This window comes from Chelonia mydas, chromosome 16, assembly GCF_015237465.2.
Source record: "Chelonia mydas isolate rCheMyd1 chromosome 16, rCheMyd1.pri.v2, whole genome shotgun sequence".
Classification (NCBI taxonomy): Eukaryota; Metazoa; Chordata; order Testudines; family Cheloniidae; genus Chelonia; species Chelonia mydas.
The window spans coordinates 975646-993185 of NC_057857.1; the positions used below are offsets into that span (position 1 = coordinate 975646).

General features: G+C 47.6%; 1 protein-coding gene across 7 annotated transcripts in view; it reads left to right on the top strand.

The window, feature by feature from the left end:
* The window catches only part of PNPLA7 (patatin like phospholipase domain containing 7), a 398841-nt gene that overhangs the window by 287640 nt on the left and 93661 nt on the right, over positions 1 to 17540 (top strand). For 6 of the 7 annotated variants that reach the window (XM_043530657.1, XM_043530661.1, XM_043530656.1 and 3 more), the window contains 2 exons: positions 2344 to 2424; positions 3150 to 3268. In XM_043530657.1, the coding sequence (XP_043386592.1) occupies positions 2344 to 2424; positions 3150 to 3268 (200 nt within the window). The remainder of the gene's footprint in view (positions 1 to 2343; positions 2425 to 3149; positions 3269 to 17540) is intronic. The other variant, XM_037879742.1, reaches the window with a different exon arrangement.

The window sequence follows — 17540 nt, forward strand, 5'->3', positions numbered from 1 at the left end:
CTTAATGTGATCACTGAAACACGTTCTTTGTATTCTAAGGTGGGAGTGTCAGAGATTGAAATAATGTTGTGAACTAGCCCGCTGTTGAGGCAGTAATTTACAATCCCGATTAAGGTCTCAAAGCACACCCCAAAGCACTAGATCACTGGAGGTCTGGATAAATGAGGTTAACATGTTGGCTGTTTTTCACTATTACCAATGCGGGGGGAAGACCAGGGAGACTAAGAGTGCATCTACACTGCACCCTTCTTTCAGCAGTATGTAATGTTCAAACATGGGCAGCTCCCCGAGCATATGTAACAACAGCAGCGTAGATCCATGGTCCCCAAACTGTGGAGTGCGGAGGAACATTCTGGGGGGACACCGCACAGCGGGGCCCAGCCCAGCCCCCACGGGGGGCAGGGAGGGAAAACCGCCCAGCCCCGCTTTGTCCCCAGCTCTGCTCCGGCCCAGCACAGCATCTTTTATTCCAGTGTAAAAATACCCTAAAAGCATTTAAATAGATGCTGGGTACAAAAGTGTTTTCAGTGTGTCCGTACCTTCCTTGGCTCTAGGTACTGAGTGTCCCCTTCTCCCTGGGCAACCCTTTGCCAGGTAATTAGAGAGCCAGCAAGAAGGCTTCCCCCACTATTTATTAGTCCCTTTGTTTTCTGGGGACAGAACCTTGATCCAGATGAGTGAGATTTGCATAAGTGATAAGAGATGTTTGCAATATCCCAGCTGCACTGTGCTTGCCATAAAATTAAAGAAACTTTAATTTGTGTAATTTCTTCCATGCCAAAGGCATCTCCAGGTGCTTCCCAGAGTTAAATAATAAATGGCCGAGGGAAAAAAGGAATGAAAAGATACATGGAGGGGAGGGGAGAGATTTTCAGATAAAAAGAAATGGAGGAGAGCTGATGAAGCAGAGGAACAGGGGAGTTTTTCTGTGCAGCTGAAGCTGCAGATGAGGTGGTGCTTGCCTGAGCAGTGGCAAGACAGTATAGAGGCAAACATTCAGTGAGAGAATGAGCAGAGAAAAGGGGCAAGGACAGGGTAGGTGATGGGGCCTCACCTTGGAGCAGTGTTCTGAAACGAATGGGGAGAATTTGAGGTTGGGGTAAAGTTGTTGCACTTATTTGTACAAGTGTGAAACTGGTTAGCAGTACCATGCACATACTAGTGACCTTGAACTTGGTGAGCCTATATTGAAAATTATTGTAAGAACTGTGGCAACAGGAGATGTAGGTCTGAATGAGGATCCGAGCAGTGGTGGACACAGGTATTGTTCCACAGATACTAAAAAGCAGATATACAGATACAGAAAAAGTGAAAGGGGAATAGTTGAGGATCAAAGGTAAAGCCCAAGTGTACAAATTGAAGGCATGTGAACGGTCTGGGAAGAGGAGATTTATAGCGTGCCCCTAGGTTGCTTGTAGGATTGTTTTTCAGGGACACTTGAAGTGGTAAGGAATGTTATTGTTAGTGAAATTAGACATTTGTTACTATTTTGAACAATTGAAGCTCTACAAATTGAGGTCTCTGTCCAGGACAGGAATGTTCCTAGTGGTGATAATTGGTAGCTCCTTGAAGAATGAAGTCTCTGTTCAAACACACATGATCTTCCTCCCAAGGGCAGCTTCGTCATTTAGAGTACACCTTAGCTGCAAGTGAAGGTGTTATTGTAGCATGCGTAGATGGAGCAAGATGAAAACTAGCCTGGGTAACCATAGCAGTAAAGACCAGTGGCACAGGCTTCAGCACAGGTTAGCAACCTGAGGATGTATCCAGGGTCCCTGGTGGGCCTGTACTCGGGCTAGCTGCCCAAGTACAAGCCCGTGCCATCATGTCTTCACTCGTGTTGTTACTTGTGTGTGACCCCAAGAGCACCTTCATGCCCTCTGGCAGGGGGCCCACTGTACAGTAACTCATATCAGGCCTGACACACTCTGAAACCCAACACACTGTCATCATAATATATATCCGAAGGATATCTTGTACGGTATCGTATGTAAACTGGTGACGCGTGATGTATATACAAGTTGTGTATAATGAATTATGTATGTGCTGGAAGTATGTTCTTCAGATGTGTTTGTACGGCAGTGCATAAACCCAGCCTACCCTAAACAAAGGAATGTGCATTGACCTGTCTGTCCGACTTGCTTGCAGGCAGAGGACAATGAAAGCACATTTACATGTAAGATAATCACAGCAATCAAGTTAAAAAGGGGAAAATAGCTTAGTGAGCACGCTAGGGGACAGAGTCTGTATCCCCAGGAAGTCTCCCTGGCTCTTGAGGAAAGACAATGGACTTTGGGGAAATATAAGGAGACCAGAAAGATACTCTAGTTGTCCATTATTTAGGGAACAAAGGAGACAGCACCCTCTGATTCTGTGAACATTGGATCCTCTTGCCAGAAGGATTGGAGATGCTGGTGGCTTGATGTAAGTGAGAAAGCTGTTTAGGCAAAGTTAGTAGTAGACATTGGAAAGCATGTTTCATATTATTTTGTTTGTAGCCATGCCTGTTCTTTTACTCTTGCTAAGTATCACTTAAATTTCTGTTCTTTGTTAATAAATGCATTTTTAGTTGTACTATAAATCATCTCAGTGCTGTTATATTGAAGTCAGTGTGAGTCTTTAGCTAAGCTAGCAGACTGGTGTGTGCTGAGTCTCTTTTGGAGACAGGGAACTTAACTTCTGTGAGTGACTGGGGAGAGGGACAGGACGCTCCAGGGAGATGTGTCTGGGGAACTCAGGAATGTGGGGATCACTGTTACCTGCAAGACAGGGTTTAGACTGCTAGAGACTTGAGGAGTTGGCTAGCAAGGCAGAAAGGCTGGAGTTTCAGGGAGCTGACAGACATGCTAATCTTCAGCAAAGTTCATGCTCACACTTGCTAAGGCAGAGTGGTAACATGGTGGCTTGCAGTTCTGGACTGCCATGAAGAGAGCATCTAGTGGTAGCCAGATTAAAACCAGCATGCGGATCCTACCCATGCTACAGTTATACCTTCACTTGAATCCACCTAACACAGGTAACAATAATAGTGAAGATTTGGCTACTGTTACAGTGCTAGCTTTAATCTAGCTATGTCTACCTACTTCCTAATGGTTCACTGCACATGTGTGATAAACCATGCTCTAAATTGCCCTTTCTCTGCCCTGCAGATAGAAATGTATGAACGAGTATTTCAGAAACCACCAGACCGTCACTCTGACTTCTCTCGACTAGCCCGTGTTTTGACTGGAAATGCTGTGGCCCTAGTGCTCGGAGGTGGTGGAGCCAGGTAAGTCCCATAAGGTTGTTCTGTGTACGCAATGGCCACAGTAAAAAGAAAAGGAGTACTTGTGGCACCTTAGAGACTAACAAATGCATTTGAGCATAAGCTTTCGTGAGCTACCTCTCACTTCATCGGATGCATGCAGTGGAAAATACAGTGGGGAGATTTTATACACACAGAGAACATGAAACAATGGGTGTTACCAAACACACTGTAATCAGAGTGATCAGGTAAGGTGAGCTATTACTAGCAGGAGAGGGGAAAAAAACAAACCCTTTTGTAGTGATAATCAAGGTGGGCCATTTCCAGCAGTTGACAAGAATGTGTGAGGAACAGTGGAGGGGAGGGGGGAGAATAAACATGGGGAAATAGTTTTACTTTGTGTAATGACCCTTCCACTCCCAGTCTTTATTCAAGCTTAAGTTAATTGTATCCAGTTTGCAAATTAATTCCAATTCAGCAGTCTCTCGTTGGAGTCTGTTTTTGAAGTCTTTTTGTTGTAATATTGTGACTTTTAGGTCAGAGATCGAGTGACCAGAGAGATTGAAGTGTTCTCCGACTGGTTTTTGAATGTTATAATTCTTGACGTCTGATTTGTGTCCATTTATTCTTTTACGTAGAGACTGTCCAGTTTGGCCAATGTACATGGCAGTGGGGCATTGCTGGCACATGATGGCATATATCACATTGGTAGATGTGCAGGTGAACGAGCCTCATAGTGTGGCTGATGTGATTAGGCCCTATGATGGTGTCCCCTGAATAGATATGTGGACACAGTTGGTAATGGGCTTTGTTGCAAGGATAGGTTCCTGGGTTAGTGTTCTTGTTGTATGGTGTGTGGTTGCTGGTGAGTATTTGCTTCAGGTTGGGGGACTGTCTGTAAGCAAGGACTGGCCTGTCTCCCAAGATCTGTGAGAGTGATGGGTCGTCCTTCAGGATAGGATGTAGATCCTTGATGATGCGTTGGAGAGGTTTTAGTTGGAGGCTGAAGGTGATGGCTAGTGGCGTTCTGTTATTTTCTTTGTTGGGCCTGTCCTGTAGTAGGTGACTTCTGGGAACTCTTCTGGCTCTGTCAGTCTGTTTCTTCACTTCAGCAGGTGGGTATTGTAGTTGTAAGAATGCTTGATAGAGATCTTGTAGGTGTTTGTCGCTGTCTGAGGGGTTGGAGCAAATGCAGTTGTATCGTAGAGTTTGGCTGTAGACAATGTATCGTGTGGTGTGGTCAGGGTGAGAGCTGGAGGCATGTAGGTAGAAATAGCGGTCAGTAGGTTTCCGGTATAGGGTGGTGTTTATGTGACCATCGCTTATTAGCACTGTAGTGTCCAGGAAGTGGATCTCTTGTGTGGACTGGTCCAGGCTGAGGTTGATGGTGGGATGGAAATTGTTGAAATCATGGTGGAATTCCTCAAGGTCTTCTTTTCCATGGGTCCAGATGATGAAGATGTCATCAATGTAGCACAAGTAGAGTTGGGGCGTTAGGGGAAGAGAGCTGAGGAAGGGTTGTTCTAAGTCAGTCATAAAAATGTTGGCATACTGTGGGGCCATGCGGGTACCCATAGCAGTGCCGCTGATTTGAAGGTATACATTGTCCCCAAATGTGGAACAGTTATGGGTGAGGATGAAGTCACAAAGTTCAGCCACAAGGTTTGCTGTGACATTATGGGGGATACTGTTCCTCACGGCTTATAGTCCATCTTTGTGTGGAATGTTGGTGTAGAGGGCTTCTACATCCATAGTGGATAGGATGGTGTTTTCAGGAAGATCGCTGGTGGATTGTAGTTTCCTCAGGAAGTCAGTGGTGTCTCGAAGATAGCTGGGAGTGCTGGTAGCATAGGGCCTGAGGAGGGAATCTACATAGCCGGACAATCCTGCTGTCAGGGTGCCAATGCCTGAGATGATGGGGCATCCAGGATTTCCAGGTTTATGTACCTTGGGTAGCAGATAGAATACCCCAGGTTGAGGTTCCAGGGGTGTGTCTGTGCGGATTTGTTCTTGTGCTTTTTCAGGGAGTTTCTTGAGCAAATGCTGTAGTTTCTTTTGGTAACCCTCAGTGGGATCAGAGGGTAATGGCTCTTGATGTATCTTTGTCCTCTGTGATACGGGAGGGCCAGGGGACAGTGGTAGAGGGGAAATATATAAGCCCTAGGCTAATTAAGGCATAGTTCTCTGTAGACTAGGGAGGGTTCCTACAGGTTAATTGGAGCACCTATAGTCAATTAAGCCCTATGAGGAACCTAACAAAACCCCCTGCTTCAGGCAGTCACGGGAGGAGGAGAAAGGAGCGAGGACTGGAGCTTGGAGGTGTGTTGTACGATTTGAAAAACCAGAGAACCGACATAAGGGAGACGCTGCCCCAGCAGGGGAGGGATACTTCCTCCCCCAACATCTAAGGACTGAAGGTTTGCCACCCAAGGGAGAAGAGGGTAAGAACCCGCAGGGGTTGAGAGGGGCTGGGGCTCAGAGTGAGCAAACCCAGACCCCTCCCCCCACTTCCCTCCTCTACCACCTTCCCGGGCCACTGTCGGGGACCTCAGCATCCCAAGAGCAGGGGCAAGGGGTGGTGTCTTAGTCCCCTGCCAAGAAAAGCGCAGGACCCACCATACTAACATCGGCCATCTTGCCACACCTCCTTCACAAACCCAAATGAATTAATTCTTATTCTGCTGTATTTGAAATTGCTAAGTCGGTGATGTGAGTTGAGGAACGTGCCCAGGGCCTATGTACCATCGCTTTGCAGAGTGTGTTCGCACACTGTGGGTTTGTAAATGGTGCCGCTGCAAGGACAGGAGGGGATTGGACCGTAGAGTGGATGAGCTGATTTTTTTGAAAGACACCTCTGAACAATATAAGCTGCTAGTAACAAGTCTCTTATTTCACAATCCTTACTACTCTTTCGAGCAGTGTCCCTGTGGGTGCTCCACTGGAGCTGTGTCTGTGTCCCTGTGCTTCTGATCAGAGATCTTTTGGTAGCCGTGTCTGTTTGGCCCACACATGCACCCTCCCTCCCTCATGCTCTGCCTTGAGGCTAAGTAGCGCTGCACAGGCAAACCACCCTCAGTTCCTTCTCCACTGCCCCTGGCTAGATACAGAGTAATTAGCAGTCTGTTCATGGATACTTTAGCTCTTTACAAGTCTTTCTCTTGGATATTATTAGTGTTTTCGTTCGCCCTTTCTTCTTAGTTTGATAGGGTTTTCTTTCCTGTTCAAAACAATTTTTAAAAATTTTTTTTTAAAGGTTGACTCCCCCCCACCCACCCACAGATTGTCCCCAGCAAGGGGCATGCCTGGCTTCCCCCAGTTTTAAGCGGTGCCTCTCCTGCAGGGAGGCCACACCAGTAACAGATGGACATTTCCGCTGCATCCATTGCCTCAGGCAGGCCCTCATTCCCCAGAAGTGTGCTTTTTGACAAGAGCTGAAAGCCAGATCCCCAAAAAATGGGAAATAAAACTGAAATTACTCCTTATGGAGGGACCTTTTCAACCTGTGACCAATCCAGGTCCTGAGTCTCTTTGGCAATGCGAGCCATCGCCACAGCCTTCTACCTTCAAAGAGGGTGAACCGAGGGAAAAAACCTTCAGATTCCCTGTGCAAGACCTCCACAAAAAAAGCTACGAGCCCTCACAATGAGGAGATTCACGGCACGTTCAGTCATTTCAGTGCTGACAGCACCGACGGCTTCTAAGCATGGTACCTACAAATTGCTTGGGACTTCCATTTCAGACACCGCTAGTAAGCCTAAGGACCCTATGGGCACAGGCACCAAAGCAGCGGTACCTCCTGTCAGAGACAGGAACATAGACCATATCATCTCTGTGAAGATGGCACCAGTATGGAAGCCCTCAGTACCAATGAATTAGTAGGGAAAGCAAAAGTGGATGGGAACCTGGGAGGCAGTGACCATGAGATGGTCGAGTTCAGGATCCTAACACAAGGAAGAAAGGAGAGCAGCAGAATACGGACCCTGGACTTCAGAAAAGCAGACTTTGACTCCCTGCAGGAACTCATGGGCAGGATCCCCTGGGAGAATAACATGAGGGGGAAAGGAGTCCAGGAGAGCTGGCTGTATTTTAAAGAATCCTTATTGAGGTTAGAGGGACAACCCATCCCGATGTGTAGAAAGAATAGTAAACATGGCAATTGGGGGAATAGTAAACAGTCAGCGTGGATTCACCAAGGGCAAGTCATGCCTGACTAATCTAATGGCCTTCTGTGATGAGATAGCTGGCTCTGTGGATGAGGGGAAAGCAGTGGACGTGTTATTCCTTGACTTTAGCAAAGCTTTTGACAGGGTCTCCCACAGTATTCTTGCCAGCAAGTTAAAGAAGAATGGGCTGGATGAATGGACTATAAGGTGGATAGAAAGCTGGCTACATTGTTGGGCTCAACGGGTAGTGATCAATGGCTCCATGTCTAGTTGGCAGCCGGTATCAAGTGGAGTGCCCCAAGGGTCGGTCCTGGGGTCGGTTTTGTTCAATATCTTCATTAATGATCTGGAGCATTGCGTGGAGTGCACCCTCAGCAAGTTTGCAGATGACACTAAACTGGGAGGAGTGATAGATACAATGGAGTGTAGGGATAGGATACAGAGGGACCTAGACAAATAAGAGGATTGGGCCAAAAGAAATCTAATGAAGTTCAACAAGGACAAGTGCAGAGTCCTGCACTTAGGACGGAAGAATCCCATGCACCGCTACAGAGAAGGGACCAAATGGCTAGGCAACAGTTCTGCAGAAAAGGACCTAGGGGTTACAGTGGATGAGAAGCTGGATGAGAGTCAACAATGTGCCCTTGTTGCCAAGAAGGCTAATGGCATTTTAGGCTGTATAAGTAAGGGCATTGCCAGCAGACCGAGGGACGTGATCATTCCCCTTTATTCAGCATTGGTGAGGCCTCATCCCTGAGTAGTGTGTCCAGTTTTGAGCCCTACACTACAAGAAGTATGTTGAAAAATTGGAAAGAGTCCAGCAGAGGGCAACAAAAATGATTAGGGGACTGGAACGCATGATTTATGACGAGAGGCTGAGGGAACTGGGATTATTTAGTCTGCGGAAGAGAAGAATGAGGGGGGATTTGATAGCTGCTTTCAACTACCTGAAAGGGGGTTCCAAAGAGGATGGCTCTAGACTGTTCTCAGTGGTAGCAGATGACAGAACAAGGAGTAATGGTCTCAAGTTGCAGTGGGGGAGGTTTAGGTTGGATATTAGGAAAAACTTTTTCACTAGGAAGGTGGTGAAGCACTGGAATGGGTTACCTAAGGAGGTGGTGGAATCTTCTTCCTTAAAGGTTTTTAAGGTCAGGCTTGACAAAGCCCTGGGTGGGATGATTTAGTTGGGGATTGGTCCTGCTTTGAGCAGGGGGTTGGACTAGATGATCTCCTGAGGTCCCTTCCAACCCTGATATTCTATGAGTCTATGACCTCTAGACAGCCCTCATTGGACTGCTCATCGCGGCCAAGATTGCTGGTTTTCTCGATACCTGCATGTCAACACTGACAAACTCTGCCAGTACCGATTTGCCATGGCACCATAGGAATTTCAGTTGTCTAAGGACCTTGCGGTATCTGAGACCCCAAAGTTCCATTTACTCAGTACCAGGGCCCTGGTACTGGGCGCATCTTGAACCCCAGAGTCACCACTGGTACCAAGCTGTTCACCTCTAGTCTCCTTGTCTGCTTCGCCAATATCCAGCAGAGACTCAGTGACCAGAAGGATGTTCTCTCTTGGCGCTCTCATTATGCTTCCTCCCACCATCTACCTGGACCTTCCCAGACACACCTTCACTGTGGACCTCAAGCCCCATTGTATGATCACCCATGCCCTTTCCGCCGCTCCAGTGGCTTTATTGGGATCTGTGGGCTGTCTACAGGCACCATAAATCCTGGGCACCTAGTGTCACCCACTGAGAGTCTGTGAGGCGCTCTCCTTCAGCCTGCATATCTAGAACCTCAGAACCTCCTGAGAAAATCTTTGAGCAGCAGGAGATCTGACTAGAAGAGGAGACCACGCCGCAAACTAATTTCTCTTTCTCCTCTCCAGACGAGGCAATGATGCCTCCACCGTCCATGGCAGACGATTTCAGGCTCTTTCAGGATTTTACAAAGAGGGTGGCAGATGCACTTCTCATCCCTCTCAGGAGGTGAAGGACACACAACATAAGTTGCTGGATGTATTACATACCTCCTCCTCCTCGAGGGTCGCCCTCCCCATCAGTGTGGTGCTTTTGAATCCCGCGCAATTCATATGGCAAACACCAGCATCTGTCACACTAACATGCTAAAGGGCTGATAAAAAATACTATGTACCCCCCAAAGATGTGGGATTCCTTTTTTTCCCACCCTCCACCTAATTCCATTTTGTTAGATGCAGTGAACTTCTGTGGCCGCTAACATCACTCAAAATACACCCCCTTACGATGGGGACTGGAAAAGGCTGGACTTGTTTAGTAGGAAGGCCTATTCTTCCATGACCTTGCAATTTAGAATTGCAAACTACCAGGCCTTAACAGCCAAATATGACCATATGAACTACACCAAATTTAACACCTTTATTGACCACCTTCCAGAGTCACAACAGGAACAATTTCAGGCCATTAAGGCATGTAATGGTGAGAACAGCACCCCAGACCACACTAGATGCTGCAGATATAGTGGCCTGCTTGATTTCAACAGTGGTCGTGATGCAGCAGGCATGGTGGTTGCATCTTTTGGGGCTGCCAAAGGAGGTACAGATGACAGTCGAGGACCTCCCTTTTGAAGGTTCCAAATTGTTTGCAGATAAGACCAATGTATCGCTTGACACTCTTAAAGACTTCAGGGCCACACTATGGTTACTGGGGATCTGTACACCTGGACAGAAAAGGAAATTTAGTCATAGTGGAAAAAGTCCAAATTTCAGAGGTGTAAACCATTAGACCCTCAGTCCTCAACATCACAACCTTCCCCTCCGAAACACCAGTTTTGATGCCGTGGTTCAGGCCCAGAGAGACCACTCCCTGCAACTTTCTGACCTCTCACATCCCTTTGGATGCCACGTTGCTCTGTTCCAAAATTGGGAACACATAACAACCAACAGATGGGTTCTGGAGATTATCTCTAATGAGTATTCTATCCATTTCACACACACTCCTGCCCTCCCTTCCCATCTCTCTTCAGGGACCCTTCTCATGAGAGACTGTTAAGACAGGAAATAGATCACCTCATACGCCTGGGCATAGGCGCTGACTTCCCCTCTGACCTATAGGTGCTCAACCCCACTCCTGCACCACCCTCGCCCCGCCCCAATTCCACCCCCTTCCCCAAGTCCCCGCCCCTGCCCTGCCTCTTTACTGCCTCCTCCCCCGAGCATGCTGCCCCCCCACTCCTCCCCCGCCCTCCCGGAAAGTCCTAAGCACCGCCACACAGCTGTTAGGCGGCGGGCGGGAAGCACTGGGAGGGGGGAGGAGTTGGGACGCAGCACGCTCGGGGGAGGAGAAGGCGAGGAGGGGGTGGAGGCAGGAGGAGCTTGGCTGCTGGTGGGTGCGGAGTACCCGCTAATTTTTCCCCGTGGGTGCTCCAGCCCCAAAGCACCCATGGAGTTGGTGCCTATGCACCTGGGAGCCATCAAAACCATATCAGTGCATTTCAGAGGCAAGGGTTTTTATTCCCGATATTTCCTTTTCCCCAAGAAAAAGGGAGGTTGGAAACCCATACTGGACTTCAGAGCACTAAACAAATACATGAAAACTTAAAAATTCAAGATGGTCACACTAGCAGCAATTATTCCATCTCTGGAACAGGGAGGTTAGTTCTTGGCCCTGGGCCGCGAGGATGCATATTTCCACACATCCATTCTACTGTCCCACAGATGATTCTTCAGGTTTACCCTAGGTCAGGACCATTACCAGTACAGAGTACTCCCCGTCAGCCTCTCAACGGCTCTTAGCGTATTCTCCAAGGTCCTCTCCATAGTAGCGGCTCAGCTATGCACCTTGGGGATCAAGATTTACCCATGCTTGGCTGGCTGTCTCCTCAGGGCCTGCTCCTTTAAAGATGCCCTACGGATCATGCATGGAACTATGGACTTACTCACAAAGCTGGGTCTACAAATCAATGTCCAAAAATTGACCTTAACTCCAGTAAAGTACTTGGAATTTACAGGAGCCGATCTCAACTTACGGCAAGTGAGAGCACTCCTCCCTCCACACGGATTCCATAGCCTGACTATGCTCATAGAGACAATTCAAGCCAGCCCACAAATATCAGCCAGACTTTGCCTCCAGCTTCTAGGACACATGCCGGCAGGTGCGTTCGTAATATCTCATGTCAGACTACACATGAGGGGTCTACAGGCATGGTTTAGATCTGTTTACAGACCAAAAAAGACAGGTTAGACAAACCTCTCTCACCCTCTAGTGTCAAACACTCCCTGGATTGGTGGAAAGATCCAACAATTGTCTGTCTGGGGGTCCCATTCACACAATTACCACCCCCAACGTTGCTTCTAATTGTGGATGCATCCCTAATTGGCTGGAGAGCGAATTTCAACAACCTCAAGACTCAGGGCAAGTGGTCACCCATGGAGACAACTCTCCACATCAACCTCCTCTAACTCAGAGTGGTCAGAAATGCTTATGCTCACTTTCCTCCACTGATCAGACAGCGTGGTGTTTATGTATTACTAAATTGCCAAGGGGTGCCAGATCATCCTTCCTGTGTCCAGAAGCACTAAAGCTATGGAATTGGTGCATTCCCCACAATGTTTAAATATCAGCAGCCTACCTACCGGGAGTGCAGAACATAACAGCGGACAGCCTCAGTTGAAGTTCTCACACAACCACAAGTGGGAATGAACCCAACAGTGCACCAGAGCATATTCTATCAGTGCGGGACCCCAAAAATAGACTTGTTCACTACTTACCTGAACAGGAAATGCCCACTCTATTGCTCCAGAGCTGACCTCCAGAAACACTCATTAGTTTTAAAGAGCCTGATTAGAACACCTTTTGAACCTATGGCCACTTGTTCCCTTACATATCTATTGATGAAGATGGCATTTCTGGTGGCCATCACCTTGGCCAGGAGACCAGGAGAGATAGCAGCACTAATGTTGCATGCCCCCCGTCTCCCCTTTACAGTATGCTTTAAAGACAAAGCTATTCTTAGGCCACATCTGAAGTTCATCCCTAAGGTGATCTCGTCTTTTCACATAAACCAACTGATTCACCTCCCGATCTTTTATCCTAAGCCTCACCATGATAACAAGGAGGCTATACTGCATACGTTGGACATTAGGAGACGCTTAGCCTTTTATCTGGCCAGAGAAATCTCCTAAGCTTTTCCTCTCCATTGCGGAAAGGTCAAAAGGCAATATTGGCCCAAAGACTCTCCAAAGGGGTCGCAAACTATTAATCACTGCTATCATGCTCACAGTTTGTTACCTCCGTTTGAAACCCACACACACACTCTGTGAGGTTGGTTTCCACCTCTGTTGCGTTCCTCAAGAATGTTCCTATCTCGGAATCTATAGGAAGCTCATACCTATGCAGAACACTGTGATTACTGGAGACTGTTTCCGATGCTATCTTCAGCTCCACAGTGTTATCATCCATAACACTCTTCTCCGAAGCCCCAACCTCCCATTGGGGATACTGTTTTTGTGAGTCATCTACAGCGTAGCACTCACAGGGACACTACCCTAAGAGGAAGTTACTCACCTTGTGCAGTAATGATGGTTCTTTGAGATGGGTGTCCATATGGTTGCTCCATGACCTGCCCTCATCCCCTCTACTTCAGAGTTTTTAAGAAGGGCTCTGCGGTAGAGAAGGAACTGAGGGTGATTTTTCCGTGCAGCGCTAGTTAGTCTCGAGGCAGAACATGAGGTGCGGGAGAGCGCATGTGCAGGCTGAATGGACACTGCTACCAAACATCTCCAATCAGCAGCGCAGGGACACAGACACACCTACAGCGCAGCACCCATAGGGGGACACACATCTCGAAGAACCATCATTACTGCACAAGGTGACAGGTTTCAGAGTAGCAGCCGTGTTAGTCTGTATCCGCAAAAAGAAAAGGAGGACTTGTGGCACCTTAGAGACTAACAAATTTATTAGAGCATAAGCTTTCATGGGCTACATCTCACTTCATTGATGAGTAACTTCCTCTTTCCCAGTAAGCTGTTTGTAATGAGTTTGTCTTGAAGCCTTCCACCATTTTCTTTCCTTTCAGCCTCTTCTGATGGCTGCAGCTCTTCTGCCCCACCCCTTCTCTCCCCAGAAGGTGTGTGAACAGCCCAAGCACCAATGTGTCCGTGAAACAGGCAGGTCGGAGACACTAGGGATAAGTGTTGTACTGTCTCCTTCCCCTGAGCTCAGCCCCCCTGAGTGAAGAAACTGAAGGCAATTCATGCTACAGCGTAGCGCACTGCTTCCAGGATCCCAGGCTGGCATGCACACATGGGCTGTGCGTGCTGCGTTTTGAATGGAAAGGTACTTGGATGCAATTTCAGCAATTGGATCATTAGTTAAGCTGTGGTTTGATGAAAAGCACACTTTGTATTTTAAACTGCGAGAATGTAATTCCGACTCCTTTTCTGCCCGGTGAGTCAGGGCAAAGTTGATTTGGACTTTGTAGGACTCTTTATTTTGAAGATTCATAAGTAGTCCAGAACTCAGCAGTTGGCATTAAAGCAAGTTTCTCGGTGTATGTCTCCACTAGCAAGTAGATTTCAGAGACATTGTACAGTAGATATTTATAATCTGCTTCCTGTGGTTGAAGTCCTTTACAATTAAATTTGCCTTGAAGAGAAGCTACAGAGGCTTTTGACAGCAGCTCAGTCTTTGTAGAAGATACATTTAGTATCTCTTTCCTTATTTTGGGAGCATGGATCAGGTCAGCCACAAACACATGAAGATAGACACCTAGTAAAGCCACAGGGGATTGGTGAAGTGTAAACACATCATTGTGTTCTGTAATCGCAGTAATCAAAATTGCTTGGCTGTTATTTGTGGAATGTTTACCTGGCTTCTCCTGTGACAGGTTTCAGAGTAACAGCCATGTTAGTCTGTATTCGCAAAAAGAAAAGGAGTACTTGTGGCACCTTAGAGACTAACCAATTTATTTGAGCATGAGCTTATGCCAGGTATTACCTTATGCAAGGTAGCCTATTTCCCCTTGTTTTTTCCTACCCCCCCCCCCCCCCAGACGTTCTGGTTAAACATGGATTTATGCTGGAAATGGCCCACCTTGATTGTCATGCACATTGTGGGGAGAGTGGTCAGTTTGGATGAGCTATTGCCAGCAGGAGAGTGAGTTTGTGTGTGTGTGGGGGGGGGGGGGTGAGAAAACCTGGATTTGTGCTGGAAATAGCCCACCTTGATTATCATGCACATTGTAGGGAGAGTGGTCACTTTGGATGAGCTATTACCAGCAGGAGAGTGAGTTTGTGTGTGTATGGGGGTCGGGGGGTGAGAAAACCTGGATTTGTGCTGGAAATGGCCCAACTTGATTATCATGCACATTGTTGGGAGAGTGGTCACTTTGGATAAGCTATTACCAGCAGGAGAGTGAGTTTGTGTGTGTGTGTTTTGGGGGAAAAGGTGTGGGGGGGAGAAAACCTGTATTTGTGCTGGAAATGGCCCACCTTGATTATCATGCACATTGTAGGGAGAGTGATCACTTTGGATAACCTATTACCAGCAGGAGAGTGAGTTTGTGTGTGTGTGTTTTTTGGGAAAAGGGGGGGGGGGTGAGAACCTGTATTTGTGCTGGAAATGGCCCACCTTGATTTTCATGCACGTTGTAAGGAGAGTGGTCACTTTGGATAGGCTGTTACCAGCAGGAGAGTGAGTTTGTGTGTGTGGTTTTTGGAGGGGGGTGAGGGGGTGAGAGAACCTGGATTTGTGCAGGAAATGGCCCACCTTGATTATCATACACATTGTGAAGAGAGTGGTCACTTTGGATGGGCTATTACCAGCAGGAGAGTGAGTTTGTGGGGGGGGGAGGGGGGGCGGAGGGTGAGAAAACCTGGATTTGTGCTGGAAATGGCCCAACTTGATGATCACTTTAGATAAGCTATTACCAGCAGGAGAGTGGGGTGGGAGGAGGTATTGTTTCATGGTCTCTGTGTATATAATGTCTTCTGCAGTTTCCACAGTATGCATCCGATGAAGTGAGCTGTAGCTCACGAAAGCTCATGCTCAAATAAATTGGTTAGTCTCTAAGGTGCCACAAGTCCTCCTTTTCTTTCTCCTGTGACAGTCTGTTTGGGAGGATTTACCCAACCCCCCTCCTAGTAATTATCTGTGCTGCTTGTCATGACAATGGGAAGCAGCTTTTCTTTCTCTTTTTAGTATAAAAATATAACAAATCAAACAGATACTGTGCTGACATTGTAGCATTTTACTTCTGTTAAATGGTAACTTTATTTTGATTAGAAACTTCCTGGTGTTTGAAGGGAGGTGGGATGTTTTATCGTTAAAAATAATAAAATCCCCCCATGCAAGCTCTGTTTCAGGAGTAATGAGAGACTGAATACTGTAACAAAAACTCAGCCCCCCCGCCACAAACAGTTCTTTGGAGCATTGTTCTTCCCACACACAGCCACAGCCTGCCTTTGCTTTTCTACAGCTGCTTTAGCAAAGCCATTTGAAACTCACATTTCAATAGAAAACCCATATGGTGATGAAATACTAATATACAGGCATCTTGGGAATGTTTTGAAATTCAAAAAACAGTACTTTGGTTTTGGTAGAGATTATTTTACTGGTAACGGATGCAACAAAAGACCATTTGAAACAAAATCATGACAACAGGTCAAATTCATTCTTGATTTTAATGAAGTTAATTCAGGGATGAATTTGCTCTGATGGACTTAGGGAAGTAGAAAGGTGTACCTGAAGATAAATCCACATAAATTCCATAAATAACATAATTTAAAAGGAATGAAGGTTGGATACTGGGGACACCTCCCCCAACGCAAATCCTGGAAAGCAGAGAGATGCTGGACTCTGAGATGCCATAACCGTACCATGGTGCTCACACAGCCTGTTTCCAGTGACATGGAGGATTCTGCTTCTTCACAAGGAGCTTCCTTCAGCAGCCAGGGGACACACACTATACACAATGTCCTGATCTCCCTCACTGTGCAACGTAAAACCTTCCTTACAGTCTCTACTAATGCGTCTGACAAAGGGCCGGCCTTAGGGGTGGGCCATCTGGGCAGCCACCCAGGAGTGGCATGATCAAGGGGGCACCATATGGCAATGCAGAAGTGCATGCTGCCAGTGTAAAATCAGAAACTGCTCTTGGCTGGCAGGGGAACGCTGCGTGGGGGCTGCCCAGATTTCGCCCTGCTTCCTGGGGGGGGGGGGGGGGGGGCAGCAGTGATGTACAGATACTGCTCACCCTCCCTAGGGGGGCTATGGGGTGGTAGGGTGCGAGGAGCAACACCAACCGCTCCGTGCATCCAGGTCACTTTCCACACATGTGCTGTGTGGCATCAGGAGCTCCTGCTCCTGATGCCCTCCCCTTAGGCAGCCCAGGTAGGGAAAGTGACCTGGATGCAGGGAGCCCTGATGTCACTCCTCACCCCTTCCCCCCCCCCCCCCCCAACCCTGTAGTGTTGCGTAGAAGAGCATCATTCGAGGCAGGAGCGAGCAGCAATGCCAGCTGCTCCATACATCCATGTCAGTTTCCCCACATGGGTGCAGGAGGGGGATGCAGGGGTTAGAGGCACAGAAGGGGGTGCAGGTGTTAGAGGTGGAGTAGGGAAGTGCAGGGGTTGGGGCAAAGAGGGGTGGGGAGCCTGATGAGCTCTGGGGGGCCAAGGGCAATGGGGGGGGGGGGGGTCGCCATGCCCACGGGGCCAGGGGACCAAAATACAAGTTTGCTCAGGATGCCATTTTCCCTAAGGCCGGCCTGCCACTGCAAAGGCCACATGTGCTGTGTGTTCTTTGTTTCAAGGGAAGCGTGAGGTCATAAGGAAGGTTTTGTGACTAGAAGTGCCCAGTGCTCTATGCCATTCATTTCCGTATATACCTCAATTGAGTGCTCTCTCTACGTGATTTCAGAGTAGCAGCCGTGTTAGTCTGTATCCACAAAAAGAAAAGGAGTACTTGTGGCACCTTAGAGACTAACAAATTTATTTGAGCATCGAGTGACCAAAGAGATTGAAGGATCCACAACCTATCCTGAAGGACGACCCATCACTCTCACAGATCTTGGGAGACAGGCCAGTCCTTGCTTACAGACAGCCCCCCAACTTGAAGCAAATACTCACAAGCAACCACACAACAGAACCACTA